Source organism: Lolium rigidum, chromosome 1, assembly GCF_022539505.1.
Source record: "Lolium rigidum isolate FL_2022 chromosome 1, APGP_CSIRO_Lrig_0.1, whole genome shotgun sequence".
Classification (NCBI taxonomy): Eukaryota; Viridiplantae; Streptophyta; class Magnoliopsida; order Poales; family Poaceae; genus Lolium; species Lolium rigidum.
In genome coordinates this window covers 345364778-345379563 of record NC_061508.1, presented here as the reverse complement: position 1 = coordinate 345379563, position 14786 = coordinate 345364778, and the positions used below count along the sequence as shown (strand labels likewise).

General features: G+C 48.6%; 1 protein-coding gene across 1 annotated transcript; it reads left to right on the top strand.

Moving 5' to 3' along the window:
- The first annotated feature begins 7861 nt into the window (after positions 1–7861).
- LOC124664315 (protein DOG1-like 2) lies at positions 7862–8789 on the top strand. The gene is made up of 2 exons (XM_047201865.1): positions 7862–8459; positions 8532–8789. The coding sequence occupies exons 1-2, from the start codon at positions 7932–7934 to the stop codon at positions 8787–8789; spliced, it is 786 nt and encodes a 261-aa protein (XP_047057821.1). The 5' UTR covers positions 7862–7931.
- Positions 8790–14786: the final 5997 nt, after the last annotated feature.

Below are 14786 nucleotides of genomic sequence, written 5' to 3'. Positions count from 1 at the left end.
CCAACCGGTCGAACGAGGCGCTAATGCGCCTCGTCCGCGAGTACGAGGCCAGAGGCGGAGACTCGGTCGCGAAGATCGATGACGGCCGCGTGCCGGCGATGAATCGACCATCGCCGTTCGCGAGCACGAGGCCCGTCGGCGTCGCAACCCGGAGCGCCGCCGTCCTGGCTCTTCGAGCCGCCGAGATTCGACCGGCGGATCCGTCGGGGACGGGGGTTTTTTCCCTGTCCCCACTAGGGTTTCCGATGGCGAGGGCGGCGGCAATGGCGGGCGGTGCACCGGGCTCCAGCAGGGAGATGGAGCCCCCGCCGGGGTTCACGTCCACCCCGATGCATCCGGCGATGCCATGGGGCATGCCGCGACCGCCTGCCCCCTTTGGCGAGCCTCCCGTCCCGCCGCCGCCGGGGTTCACCCGACCTCGTGCTCGGCGCCAGACGTCAGCACCATCGGCGCCCAGCTTCCCGACAGCTGCACCGCGGCCGGACCTGAGGACGTACTTACCGGCTACGCCGCCTCCCCCTCCACCGGGATTTGCTCCTCTTCCTCCTCAGAGTGGGGCGCTGGCGATCCACCCAATCGTAAGTACCTTGACTCAATCTCCTTGTCGCTTGTTTACATTGACTAGATGACATTGTAGATCAAGCTTGACATGGATTCAACGCAATGTGCTTATGCTTGCCATGCCAAGCTCAAGCACCATCATGAACTTGATAATGTCAAGTCCATGGCAGTGCTTGAGCTTGGCATTGCCATTACTTGCTGGTGCTTGTGCTTGCCATTGCTTGTTGTTGCTTGTGCATTCCATGATATTTCTTGCTGCTGCTTGTCCATGCCATTGCCTTGTTGCTGCTTGTCCATGACATTACTTGCTGGTGCTTATGCTTGCCATTGCTTGCTGCTGCTTGTGCATGAGATTGCTTGCTGCTGCTTGTGCATGCCATTGCCTAGTTGCTGCTTGTCCATGACATTGCTTGCTGGTTCTTGTGGTTTCCATGCCATTGCTTGCTGCTGCTTGTGCATTCCATGCCATTGCTTGCCGGTGCTTGTGCATTCCATGCCATTGCTTGCTGGTGCTTGTGCATTCCATGACATTGCTTGCTGCTTCTTGTCCATGTCGTTGCCTTGTTAAGCTTGACATGGCTTCCTTGTGTGTGTGCAGAACTGACCCTTCCTGGAATACTTCTCGGAAGGGCCCATACTGGACGCTGTGGACTATGTCGACCGTGTGCAGCTGCGTGATCCCAACGTAGCGTTCATTGAAGCCCACGCACAGATCACAGCGCCGAGGCGCCACGCCGGCCGTCCTGCTGACCTGGGGCACCATGCCAATCCGCGTCTGCCGGCGTTCTTCGTCCAGGTGGAGAGCCAGGACCTCCGTGCCCTCACCGTCCCGTCGTTCATGGAGCACCCCCTCATCAGGAAGTACAAGCTCAAGTACAATGGCCCCCCTGTGACGGTCTGCTTGTACTTGGGCGACCGTTGCGCATGGAAGGTGTAGCTGCAGTGGACAGGGCAGCGCGTCGGGTTCATCAAGTCCTGGAGCGAGTTCTGCGCCAGGATTTTGCTGCACGTCGACGACACGCTCGTCTTCACCCCTGACGACGACGGCTTCAAGGTCGCCGTCTTCAGGAAGGAGACGTCCTGCTCCAGCGTCTTCGGCTGCAACAGGCACCGCGAGGGCCCTTTTGCTGAACCTCGCCATTAAGGTGCTACTGCTCCATCGCTCCCTATGTTTTAAGTCTGATCCTGTTACTTGTGCTGATCTCTAGGAGGCTGATAAACACTACTTTTGTGCATATCTTACTGTTGTGCTGGCCTCTAGGAGGCGTTTGAACACTGCTTTTGGATCTGGGGAGTCCGCCCCCAGGTTTAGGCAAGCGTCTTACCACTCTGACGCTAGATTAGGACTTGTGAAGTACTCTGATCGTTGTTTATAAGTGTTTGCTGTGATTATGATCGTGTTTGATCTGTTTGTGTGTCGTTGTATGATGGTAAGGTCACCATATTTGAATGTGGTGAGGAGAAGCTGTTGTCAGGGTGCCCAATATGGCAACCAAACACATGTGTTGTGGCTGAACAGATATGGAACGTTGTGTACAGGCATCCAAACAATTTGCAACTCTGTTCGGGCCGGTGCAGCACATCCTACCAAACGATGGGCCAAAAGTGGCCGGCGGCCCGTTCGCAATGCGCAAGGGCGCCCATCTCGCTGCGCCAGTGGTGCACAATTTCAGCTCAGGCAACCAAACGCGCCCTTGGGTGCCTGGTCGTCTCCGGGTTCTTACACGGTACATGTCTTAATACACCCCTTTGTTGAACTTTCATGTGCTGGTAAACTGGTATTCGTAGTAGCTGAGGGTTATGATCTACCATTCGTAGTATTAGCGATGAATTCATGAACTACTATAAGGTTAATGTGCAACTGATGAACTGTGATTTTCATGTCATGGGAGATGATAGTATGGTAATGTTATCTATGTAAAGAAAAGGTGGACTTACCCTTGCCTGAATTTCATCTCCATCAACATTTGGGTTGGTTGACTACACGCAAACAAACAAAATTGCCTTTTTGACTTAAACCATGCAACCCAGCAACCAAAGAACTAGTGGGTCTCACAGCAGGAAAAAATTCTAACTACACGCAAACCTGATGCGTTCAAGATCTATCCATGTATTAATGTAGTAAAAGATGTGATATCGAAAACGTCCGCTAGAACATGAACGATGTAGTCGAAGAGGCGACACCGACCTCAGGGTCATGAAGACGTCCTCTCCCCAACGTCAAGTACCGCAAATGCAGCACCTCATAGTTTCAGACACGTACGGTGCTCAGCGACGCTCCCAGCTCTGTTCCAGCAAAGTTGCGGAAGTAGATCTTTTGGATCTGGATCCTGGCAGCGCTCCTGCGAATCGGGTGGAGTTGTCTCCAACCTATGCAGTTCTTCGGGGAATCGCACAGAGTCGGAAACTAGAGAGAGATTTTCTCCAATTAATTGTGTATTTAATTGATCCCAATTGGCCTATATATATAGGGGAAAGGGGTACTAGGTTTCATAAGGGGGCAAGGTCGGACGGAGGGAGGAGAGGAGGTGGCAGCATTGTCTCGTGGCCGCTTTTGGTGGGCCGGCCCACTTGGCCGGGCTGGCCCCTCACCTTTTTTTTCTTTTTCCCCTCTTCTTTTTATTTTATTTGGCTGCTTCCGGGGAGTCTAACAAAATAGGGATGCCATTTTAATTAAAATTAAAATAATATATTTATATAATTAAATATATTTTAATATAATGATTCATCTAATCAAATATTAAACATATCCTTAATTGCCTATTAGTTCGAGACACCTCCCGAACTGTTTCGAACCTCTTTGGGATTTCACGGGAACCCTATTCCGGATATATCTCTCAACTCTGATGAATCCAAAAACATTTGTAGCTTTGTTGAACCCGTAAGTGTGTTATCCTACGGTTCGTGAATAACATAGCTATGAAACGGCGACTAGGTCACCGATCATATGATCACTAGGGAGGTCTAGAGAACCATTGCGATCACTATGAATTCCACGAAGATATGATCGTCGGTTGAACCTATGCATATAGTCTTACTCCTTTGTTCATTCAATACCGCACTTGTCCGAGACATGATCATCGGTATCACAATACCTAGTTCGATCTCGTTACCGACAAGGCTATTTGACTCGTTCACATGTGATTATATCTCCATGACTTAGTCATTAGCTGCGGAGCTTTCATGGATCAATAAATACATGCGTCAAGCATAATTTCGTATTGGCTTGAGAGGGACCCTAGGACCGCCTCCTTTATTGAAACTGAGCCAGTAGCCCCCACGCCACCCACCGACAACCTGTAGGATCCGCTCCCAAAATAATAACAAGACAAGCGAAGATGATGCCTTCGATAAGGTAACGACGCCAAAAGATGCCGCCATCGTCCGCCATAGCCGAAGGCGAGGCGCGGTTTTCACTGGCTGCCATGTCACCCCAAACTTGTCGGCGAGACCACCCGGTCGACCACCTCTGGAGGCGATGGCGGACACCATTGCGGTGTTCGACTCCTCGACGGCAAAAGAGGTGCGACGGCGCCGGACGGAGGAGATGGAGCAGCGGTGGGCTGACGAGCGCCGGCGCCATCGCGGTGAGCGGAATGCGCTGTACCGTGAACGCCGGGAGGTGATCGAGCGCCGGCGGCGGGAGTCGGTCGAGCGCCAGCAGCAGCTGGCGGCGGAGGAGCGTCAGCAGCGGGAGGCGGCGATCTGGGGGAGGCGGGCGGACGCGTTGGCGGCGGCGATGATGGAGGAGGAGGAGGAGGCCGAGGTGGTGGACGACGACGACGACGAGTTCGAGTGGTCCGACGACGACGGGCCGCACCCGGACGAGACGGTCGATCAGCAACGCGCGCTCGTCGAGTCCTTCGAGTCGGAGAAAAAGCTCCAGGACGACGCCCGTGCCCGCGAAGAGGCGCAGATTCGTCGCACCATCGAGCTCTCCCTCCAGGCGGCGCAGCAGGGGAGGGCGGACGAGGACGCGCGGCTGGAGCGGCGGCGTCTACCCACCGCCTAACGCAAGGAGAGGAGGCGCGCGCAGGAGGAGCTGCGGCGGCGGGGAGGCGATGACGGGGCGGGGCCGTCGAACGCACCGTCGGGCGGTCAGTAGTCTAGGTTTAGATGAAATTAAACCGTTTTTATTCAAACTTTGTAATATATAATCAAATCTGAATGAAAACCTTGTTTTCGTGCACCAATATTTATTTGGGGCGGCGTTTGGGGGACGCGGCTGGGGAGCGACGTCCCCCAAACGCGGCACGAACAAAACACGTCCCCCAAACGCTTAATGCGGGCGGTTTGGGGGACGCGATTGGAGATGCTCTAAACGTTCATAAATACGCTCATACAATCATTTGTATATACGTACGCACACTATGCCGCTACGAGCACTTCCTCTCACAGACCGAGTTCAAGACTAATCTGACGAGTCTTTGAGACTGATTGTAGATGGAGCCACAAATCTCCCCTCCTTTGCTTTGTATTAAAATATTAATGATGTAAACTATTGATCGATGGATACGTAAACCCTCCCTGATTAGGACAGGACGGAAAACTCAGAAATTTCTTATGCCAATCTGAGCAACATTTTAGATCGTTATTAGAGCATCCCTACTCGTTGACGCTCTCCACGCCCAAATCCGGCGAAATTTTCGTTCGGATTGGACGAAAATTTGGCCTGGGGGGCAGTATATTTCCAGTCGTTTGCTCCCCAAGCGGCGTTTCTCGGGGAAAAAGAGGATGGCCCGGGGAGTTCGGACGAAAGAGGAGACACGTGGGCGTGGGCGATTGGTTTTGCTCCATCCGGAGTCCCCGAGCGCTCCCCGGGGGGCCGGGATGGCGTGGGATCGCCGGATGAATTTAGACCCAAATCCGGATGAAAACGAGAACCTGGGGGCGCGACTGGGCCGTTTTTCGCCGTCCGGATGTAAAAAACGACTCGTGGAGGGCTTCTCGGGAAGACGAGTGGAGATGCTCTTATAAACGGGCCAAACGAGCTGAGTTGATGACTCGTTAAGCTTGTCTTGTGTATATGTAATCAGCAGTTATACTAATAGGAACAGAAGTGGCAATGATACATGTATGGTATTATTCGTGCTCTACCACTTCCAACTCTGAGAGTACGTAGAGAAGAGAAAACCATGTGCCACGGCGTCTCCCACCGGAAACCGCCCGAGCCGGGCCCGTGCAACCAGTGTGCGCCGCAGCTAGCCCGGACTCGGGCCGATGCATGTAGTGATGTAGCTCTTCTTTTGCCTTCGCTCCCAAGGAAGGAACCAAGCGGCGTCAACTTATGTTCAAAAAAAAAAAAAAACGGCGTCAACTTGCTCCGCGCCTGCGTGCGTCCGTCCAGAGACGTGATGGCGGAACTCGACGAGCCGACATAGTACGTCCCAGCCTCCGAGCTAGGGGCGATGCACCAGGTCAGAGTCAGACCCAGGCAGCCAACTGCATGCGCCGCGGCTAAAGATAATCGACTCATCACCCGTCGCGTGGCACACTGCCCACCATAACATTTCATTTTTCTTTCCAACAAAGGTGCATGCCATTGGTGGATGAAGGATAGTACGCTTTGAACAAGGAATCCACAGCTGTTCCGTTGGCAGAGGTCCACTTGCAAACATGGAGGCTCAGCCTGATCGAGGCATGCAAGATGCTAGGACTACATTATGTTACTTCCACAGATTCCATGAACCTGAGTTTTATATAACTAAATCCTCTAGAAATTCAATTCGGCGGCTCCCGGGTGAAGATTATTTCACATGCGTGAAGATTATTTCTACGAACTTGTAAAATTTCCTTTAAAACATGCTGTATTTTCGGCTGCGTGGGAAAAAATGCAGCCCTAAGTAGGCATTACAAATTTATTTTGGTCTTCACATTTGTGTTTCTTGTAGGCCATTAATAAGTTTCTCATGAATTCTCGGAACATAATTTAGACAATATGAGGTGGATACATATTAGAAGCTACATGCATGAGAAATAGATCACACATCTCGAGCAAATGTCCAATAGAAAATAGATGTTTACTGGGCCATCATGGTGGCAGAAGACACAATTGCGTGCTTCCTCGGCAATTACGTTTAGCCTTTTCAAGAGTACACCACCACAAAGTTACCAAAGAGAGATTTCCTATGACCAGAAATTAGATCTTAATCTTGACATGGCTTTCATCTTCTAGAATTCGTAACTATTCATGGTAGTGTTAGTATGAAGTAGATCAACGTAGTGAGAATTTATAGAGGATTTTCCATTCTGGATTCCATCTAAACTCATCTACACCATTAACATATTCTAGTCGATCCAACAAATTAAGGGTTTTCACACTACAAATCGAGGACCGATTAGATCACTTCTGAAGGTAACATTTGCAGGAGAGACACCTAGAATATTGGTGAATGTGGCATGTTTGTTCCTTACGATTTGAACAACTCCAATCAAATATCAAGTGCCCTCCTAGAACCTGACCTAGGGCCCATCCTTGATGAAGTTCCAAGCCATAAAAAGAATTGGTAGATCTTCAATAAGCCCGCCCAAAAGTGTGAATGACCATGCTTACATTAAACCTGCGAGATCACCTTAAGAAACAAGATACATGGACGATATCGACTTCAACCACTAGCGCCTCTTCGATTCGCGGGATTCCGAAGATGCATGAGTAGGAAAAAAATGGATGGTTGTGATATCATGTCCATTCCAACACTACATGATTTTGGATTGATCGGAATTTGTTTGTTTCTGTTATAGAGAAACAAAGGATTCTTAAAAATGCATTGAGTGGATGTTATATTTTCTACGAAAATTTAGTGCAAATGATTCGCTTTTTCTATTGATTACAATCTATGAATCAAACATCCATCATAGAATAATTTTGAAGGATTTGAATGCTACATAAAATTTATGAAAATCCTTGGAATCAAATATTACGAGGCAAAATTTACGTTTTGTTGTAAAGTTGTTTTTTTCTCATAGGCTATGTATCTTAAATAAAAGCTCACAGACTTTGTACCCCTGTACAGGATAGGTCCGAAAATTGACAAAATGGCACACGCACACTTTTGGCTTTGAAAAAATGACACACGACGATTAGCTCAGTGACTTGTGAGGTTGGCTACCAGGCTACCGACTAACAAAGTGTGTTATTTATGCGAAAGGGTAAAAGTGTGAGTCACTCTGTCGAATTTTCTTAGCTACACTCTTAGTAAAGTGTTAATTTTTGTGACGTCTACCTCTCCAAATGTAGAAAGCCACCTTGGCGTATCCTCCGTCCTGCCACTTTTAAAATCGACCGCCCCTCTCCTTCACTCCAGCCTTCACCTACCTCGCTACACCGCCTGTACACCCAGCGTCCGAGAGAGGCAGCCACTTGGATCGCCATGACCGCCACCTCGCGACCACAGCACGCCGCTCACGCCAACGGCACCCTGACCCCGCCCGACGGCGCCGAGACCTTCGCCAAGTTCTTCGAGTGCTGGATCTTGCAGCAGTCCCGCGACCTGGACGCGCTCCGTGCCGCGGCGGCGGCGTCCGCCGGCCACGAAGACGACGCCGGCCTCCGGCGCCTGGTCGACCGGGTCCTCGGCCACTACGAGCACTACTACCGCGCCAAGTCCGCGGCCGCCTCCGACGACGTGCTCCCCATGTTCGCGCCCTCCTGGATCTCCGCCACCGAGACCCTCTACCTGTGGTGCGGCGGCTGGCGCCCCACCGCCGCGCTCCAGCTGCTCTACTCCAAGTCCGGCGCGCAGCTCGAGGCCCAGCTCCCGGCCTTCCTCGACGGCGGTGACCTCCACGACGGCGACCTCGGCGGCCTCTCCGCCGACCAGCTCCAGGCCGCGGACCAGCTCCAGCGCCGCACCATCCGGAGCGAACGCGAGATCGATGAGGCCGCCGCCAGCGCGCAGGTAACCAACTGATCAATTAACTATTCGTTGGCCCTGGAGCTCTGCTCAGCTACGAGCAATGTGCAAACACAGGAGTCGCTGGCCACGGTGAAGATGGTGGAGCTCTCCGCAGGCGGCGGCGCGGCGGAGGAGGGCATGGAGCGGGAGATGGGTGCGAAGGCGGAGGGGATGAGGCGGGTGCTGGAGATGGCGGACGGGCTCAGGATGGACACGCTGCGCGCCGTGGTGGCGCTGCTCCGGCCGCCGCAGGCCGTGCACTTCCTCGTCGCCGCCGCCGAGCTCCACCTCTCCGTGCACGACTTCGGCCGCCGCAAGGACGAGGCCAAGTGAGCCTGCGGCGGCGCGTGCCCGTCGGCGCCCGCGCTACTGCTCTCTGCTCGTCGTGTGGTCAACGCGAGCTGGCGCGATAAGCTTTGACCGCGCCGCTCTCCCGTCTGGTTTCGTGTAATCTGTGTACTGTGTTCTGCACTTCTGCCTCATTGTCAATCTGTCGCGAGGCTACCACGTGGCAGAAAGTGGTCAGACCAGCGTGATTTTAGCTAATATTGTACACTAATATTTTCCAACCTATATTTGCAAGGATTTATTAGTTCTGAGCTGAACTAAGTTCATGCTCGTGAAATCCTACGCGGTTTGATTCTACAATCATCTGCGCATATAGTTGCAAGTTAGGGCAACTCCAACGCTATGACCTAAACGGTCCGTTTGGATCGTCCCGCGGATACACGGATGTCGCGCGGACGCACACAGACGTCCGTCCTCATTTTTATTCCCCAAACCCACACACAACCCAAACCGGACACCATCCTTCTGAGTATACTGCGCGTCCACGGCACCAGCGAGCGAGAGCAGCGGCGCGGCCAGGACGGCGTGGCGGGCGAGGCCGGCGCGGGCAGAGAGACGCGACGCGGCTATAGCGAGGCGCGGCGCGGCCAGAGAGACGCGGCACTGGGCGGCGGCGACGCGCGGCCAGCGGGAGCCGGAGACGCGACCAGAGAGACGCGGCACGGGACGGCGTCGAGGTGCGGCCAGCGACGGCCGAGGTACGGCACGACGCGACACGGGGCAGGTGCTGCTGTCCATGCTCGCGGCTGGCGTCGTTGCGCTTGTCCTCGCGTCGTGGCGAGGCAGCGGCGGCCTGAGGCGCGGGGCAGGGCACGGCCTGGCGGCGCGGCGCGGAGGCTCGGCCGTGGCGGCTATGCTCATCAAACAAATTTTCGGGAACAAGCCAACCATAGTTATTTTCTAGAGCTTCATGCATTCCTAGGAGCTTACAAGGTATTGTTGTCTTAATCTCCCCACCATCATTAACATTATTAGTGTACCTTATTCTATCCATGTCCATCTTTTCGAGGGTACTAGCAAAGTTGGTATAAGAGCCAAGCATCTTATATTTAATAAAGACTTTTCTAGCCTCTCTTGCTACACCACCAAATTCTTTAAGAAGGGTTTCTAAAACAAAATCTTTCTTTTCTCCTTCTTCCATATCACCGAGTGTAAGAAACATATGTTGAATTATAGGATTGAGATTAACAAATTTAGTTTCCAACATGTGTACTAAAGAAGCAACAGCAATTTCATAAGTAGGAGCAAGTTCTACCAAGTGTCTATCTTCAAAATCTTCAGCTGTACTAACATGAGTGAAAAAATCTTCTATATTATCTCTCCCAATGATAGACCCACGTCCGGTATGTCTTTTAGAGTGTACTTAGGAGGAAACATGATGAAATAAACAAAAGATAAATAAAGTAAATGCGAGTAACTAATTTTTTGTGTGTTTTTGATATGGAGAACAAGACACTAAATAAAGTAAAACTAGCAACTAATTTTTTTGTGTTTTTGATATAAGAGCAAACAAAGCAGTAAATAAAATAAAGTAAAGCAAGACAAAAACAAAGTAAAGAGATTGGATGTGGGAGACTCCCCTTGCAGCGTGTCTTGATCTCCCCGGCAACGGCGCCAGAAAAAGAGCTGTTGACGTGGGAGTTGGAAATCTTTGTGGTGTAACTTTTCTTCGTTCCCCGGCAATGGCGCCAGAAAATCTACTTGCTGCGCGTAGTTGACACGTCCGTTGGGAACCCCAAGAGGAAGGTGTGATGCGCACAGCAGTAAGTTTTTCCTCAGTAAGAAACCAAGGTTATCGAACCAGTAGGAGTCAAGAAGCACGTTGAAGGTTGTTGGTGACGGAGTGTAGTGCGGCGCAACACCAGGGATTCCGGCGCCAACGTGGAACCTGCACAACACAATCAAAGTACTTTGCCCCAACGTAACAGTGAGGTTGTCAATCTCACCGGCTTGCTGTAAACAAAGGATTAGATGTATAGTGTGGATGATGATGATGATTGTTTGCGAAGAACAATAAAGAACAATTGCAGTAGATTGTATTTCAGATGTAAAGAATTGGACCGTGGTCCACAGTTCACTAGTGGTGTCTCTCCCATAAGATAAACAGATGTTGGGTGAACAAATTACAGTTGGGCAATTGACAAATAAAGAAGGCATAACAATGCACATACATATATCATGATGAGTACTATGAGATTTAATCAGGGCATTACGACAAAGTACATAGGCCGCTATCCAGCATGCATCTATGCCTAAAAAGTCCACCTTCGAGTTATCATCCGAACCCCTTCCAAGTATTAAGTTGCAAACAACAGACAATTGCATTAAGTATGGTGCGTAATGTAATCAACACAAATATCCTTAAACAAAGCATCGATGTTTTATCTCTAGTGGCAACAGCACATCCACAACCTTAGAACTTTCTGTCATTGTCCCAGATTTAATGGAGGCATGAATCCACTATCGAGCATAAATACTCCCTCTTGGATTCACAACTATCAACTTGGCCAGAGCCTCTACTAGCAACGGAGAGCATGCAAGAACATAAATAACATATATGATAGATTGATAATCAACTTGACATAGTATTCAATATTCATCGGATCCCAACAAACACAACATGTAACATTACAAATAGATGATCTTGATCATGATAGGCAGCTCACAAGATCTAACATGATAGCACAATGAGGAGAAGACAACCATCTAGCTACTGCTATGGACCCATAGTCCAGGGGTGGACTACTCACACATCGATCCGGAGGCGATCATGGCGATGAAGAGACCTCCGGGAGATGATTCCCCTCTCCGGCAGGGTGCCGGAGGCGATCTCCTGAATCCCCCGAGATGGGATTGGCGGCGGCGTCTCAGTAAGGTTTTCCGTATCGTGGCTCTCGTTACTGGGGGTTTCGCGACGAAGGCTTTAAGTAGGCGGAAGGGCAGGTCAAGGGGCGTCACGAGGGGCCCACACAACAGGTCGGCGCGGCCAGGGCTTGGGCCGCGCCGCCCTGGTGTGTCGCCACCTCGTGGCCCCACTTCGTTTCCTCTTCGGACTTCTGGAAGCTTCCTGGAAAAATAGGACCCTGGGCGTTGATTTCGTCCAATTCCGAGAATATTTCCTTACTAGGATTTCAGAAAACAGCAACTGACTCTTCGGCATCTCGTCAATAGGTTAGTGCCGGAAAATGCATAATAATGACATATAATGTGTATAAAACATGTGAGTATCATCATAAAAGTAGCATGGAACATAAGAAATTATAGATACGTTTGGGACGTATCACCGTCTGAGCTCCTTGTGAGGGTTCCAGACAAGGGTTTGGGGAAAACTGAGGAAAAACTAAGCGGCTGGGGAAACTGAGCACAACTAAGAACCTGAGGGCACGAAAATAGAAATCCCTAGTTAGTTTAAGGGAGCATATCAATCACTAATTCATTTTCTGTTTTCCAATACCTGAGGTAAAATGACCATGATAACTAATCCATACATAGTATAGCAGTGCTTGTAGTTGTGGTTAGCTTAGCTGCTTGAGACTTATATTTTCAGAAACAGCAGGGCTGCTACTTGAGTTCTCCAATTAGCAACTACATAATTAATTGTGAATGAGGACATACAAGCGGTTCACATATCACAAAAGGCAGATGAATCAGATTGAGCATCTCAGATATAATTAGGTCATACATTGTGACATTGTCCCGCTCAGGCAGCAGGCCATACTTTCTGGTTTAGCAATTTAATTATTTGTCTTACTATTAGAGATCTCACATATCTCTTACTTGCATCAGTATGTCAGTATTTTGTTTTCATATATCTTTTGATTGTCGGCCAGTTCTTGGTTAGTTCATTTCCAAAATAATATGTAATGCAATCTTATTGCTTACAGAGAATTTGGAATATGTATTCTAAATTTGTTATCTGGATTCACAAGTGTCAAATGTATGGGTTCAGGAATTCATCAAATATGATACTGACAAATGTCTCCACTGAAGCTGTTACACGTCTTGATGATTTTGAAGAGGGTCTTTGAATGGGTAGATTTACGTAACCTTTTCTTTGGTGCAGAATAACAATTTCTATGTCATTCCTTATTGATAACAGGTGCCACATTTGTTTTAGCAGAGGTGCAGTCTTGGCAACCTACAGGGTTCCTTGAACACTCGACATAAATGAAGCAAGATTGAGGGGCTGAGTCCCATGCCAGGTAATTATAAGATAATTTATTGATCCAAGTAAACCAAGTAAACCAAGTACAATTGTTTGTGATTTATTTAACTTCTCATCTTCAATTTATACTACCCAGATTGGCAGTAGATGTTCTAACTACAATCTAGCACGAAAGTATGTGGTGTGTTTGAAACTGAAATTAATTTAGCATCTGTAGAACAAATAGTGCATTTTTCTGCACTATCATAGGCTACGAGAGGTCAGGTTAACTAATTCTGTTGCAGTGTGCATAGTCTGCATTAGGATACATCAACCTTATAAAATTTGTTTCTACCTATCTATGGTTGTATCTATAGTTTGGATTTTTCTGTAGTATAATATCCAACGTGTGGTATCATAGATATCATATTGGTTTGCTTTCTTTTCCCAAATTTAGTGCAGCCTATGATTTCATTGGAGGATGCGCGGTACATTTGAAATTTAGGGACAAATAGTTCTCCCACTGTTTTGTGAAAAGAAATGGTGGTTTGGATGGCCTGAAAAAACCTTCAAAGACATGCATGTACCTTCAGGTTTTGCATGCAAAAGGCCTGCATATACCTTTGCTGGTATATAACAGGCTGATCCCTCTTCAGTGCTAGATTCGGTGTTACATAGATAACATAGATAGCAAGCTAGGTTAGTCAAGGAGCTCGATTCTAGAGTAAAAAAACAACTTGGGATTTTGCTACAGTGTCTTGCCGAGGTTGATCCCATGTATATTAGATATTTCCAACAAGAGAGCACCATAGATGATGAGTGTGCTTAACCGTACATGGCAGGAGTATTCAACTGGGATTTAGTAACATATTGAAATTTCCAGTCTGCCAATTATGGGTTTCACTCCTTTGTTTGTCAACTTTGCAGACTATTCGAATATGGTAAGGTAATAAGGATGGAAGCTATAGCTGCAGGCACACAATGGAAGATTCTGGCGGAGAGGTTGATAATTTGTTTTTGGCATTCATATATTTAGTACACACAAAACTTATTACTTATTTGTCACTATCATTATTATTATTATGGGGGTTAAAATACCTTCTAATCTAAAGTAGCACAAAACTTATTACGTCGTTGTAACTATTATTATGATGGGGGGTAAAATACCATCTAATCTAGAACAGTCTAGGGAGTGATAGAGCTTGGAGTGATAATATATGAATGATATCCTATGTAGCGAGTATATGATGATTGGAAATAAATAATTAGCCCCGTCTATATCAAGTTGTTACTAACTATATGTGAACTAATAGGCTGCTCTTGCCAATAGTGGTCAATCTGCATTCTGTAAAATAATCTGGTGGTCTTGGGTTTTTGCTTTTTCTTATAAGAACTATGAGTCAGTTTCTGCTTATGTTGTTGATTGTGAGATGGTATTCGAGCCTTACTTTCTTTAGGTTATAGAGCCATTTCCATCACATGGGTCATTGATGCCACTCATTAGGCGAGAACCGACAAGCTTACCGCAGAAACGAGTGCTGCCTTCACCGGCGATGAAAAATGTTGAGCACCTAGCGAATGAAACAATAGTCCTCCCAGTTATTGCGAGGGCAGTCACGGCCTCACGGGTGTTGCCGACTAGGTTGGCTTACTGATCTATGCAGCCGCTTAGACAGACTAGATGAATCATTAAAAATATAAGCCTTAAAAATGCAGGACCACATGAGCATGTGTTGTTTTGCCTGGGATAAGCAACATCAGCCGCTTTTATCTACCACTTAACTATAGGTTTTGACTCATAGTTATGTCCACCAGATATATATTCATGAAATTTTCGA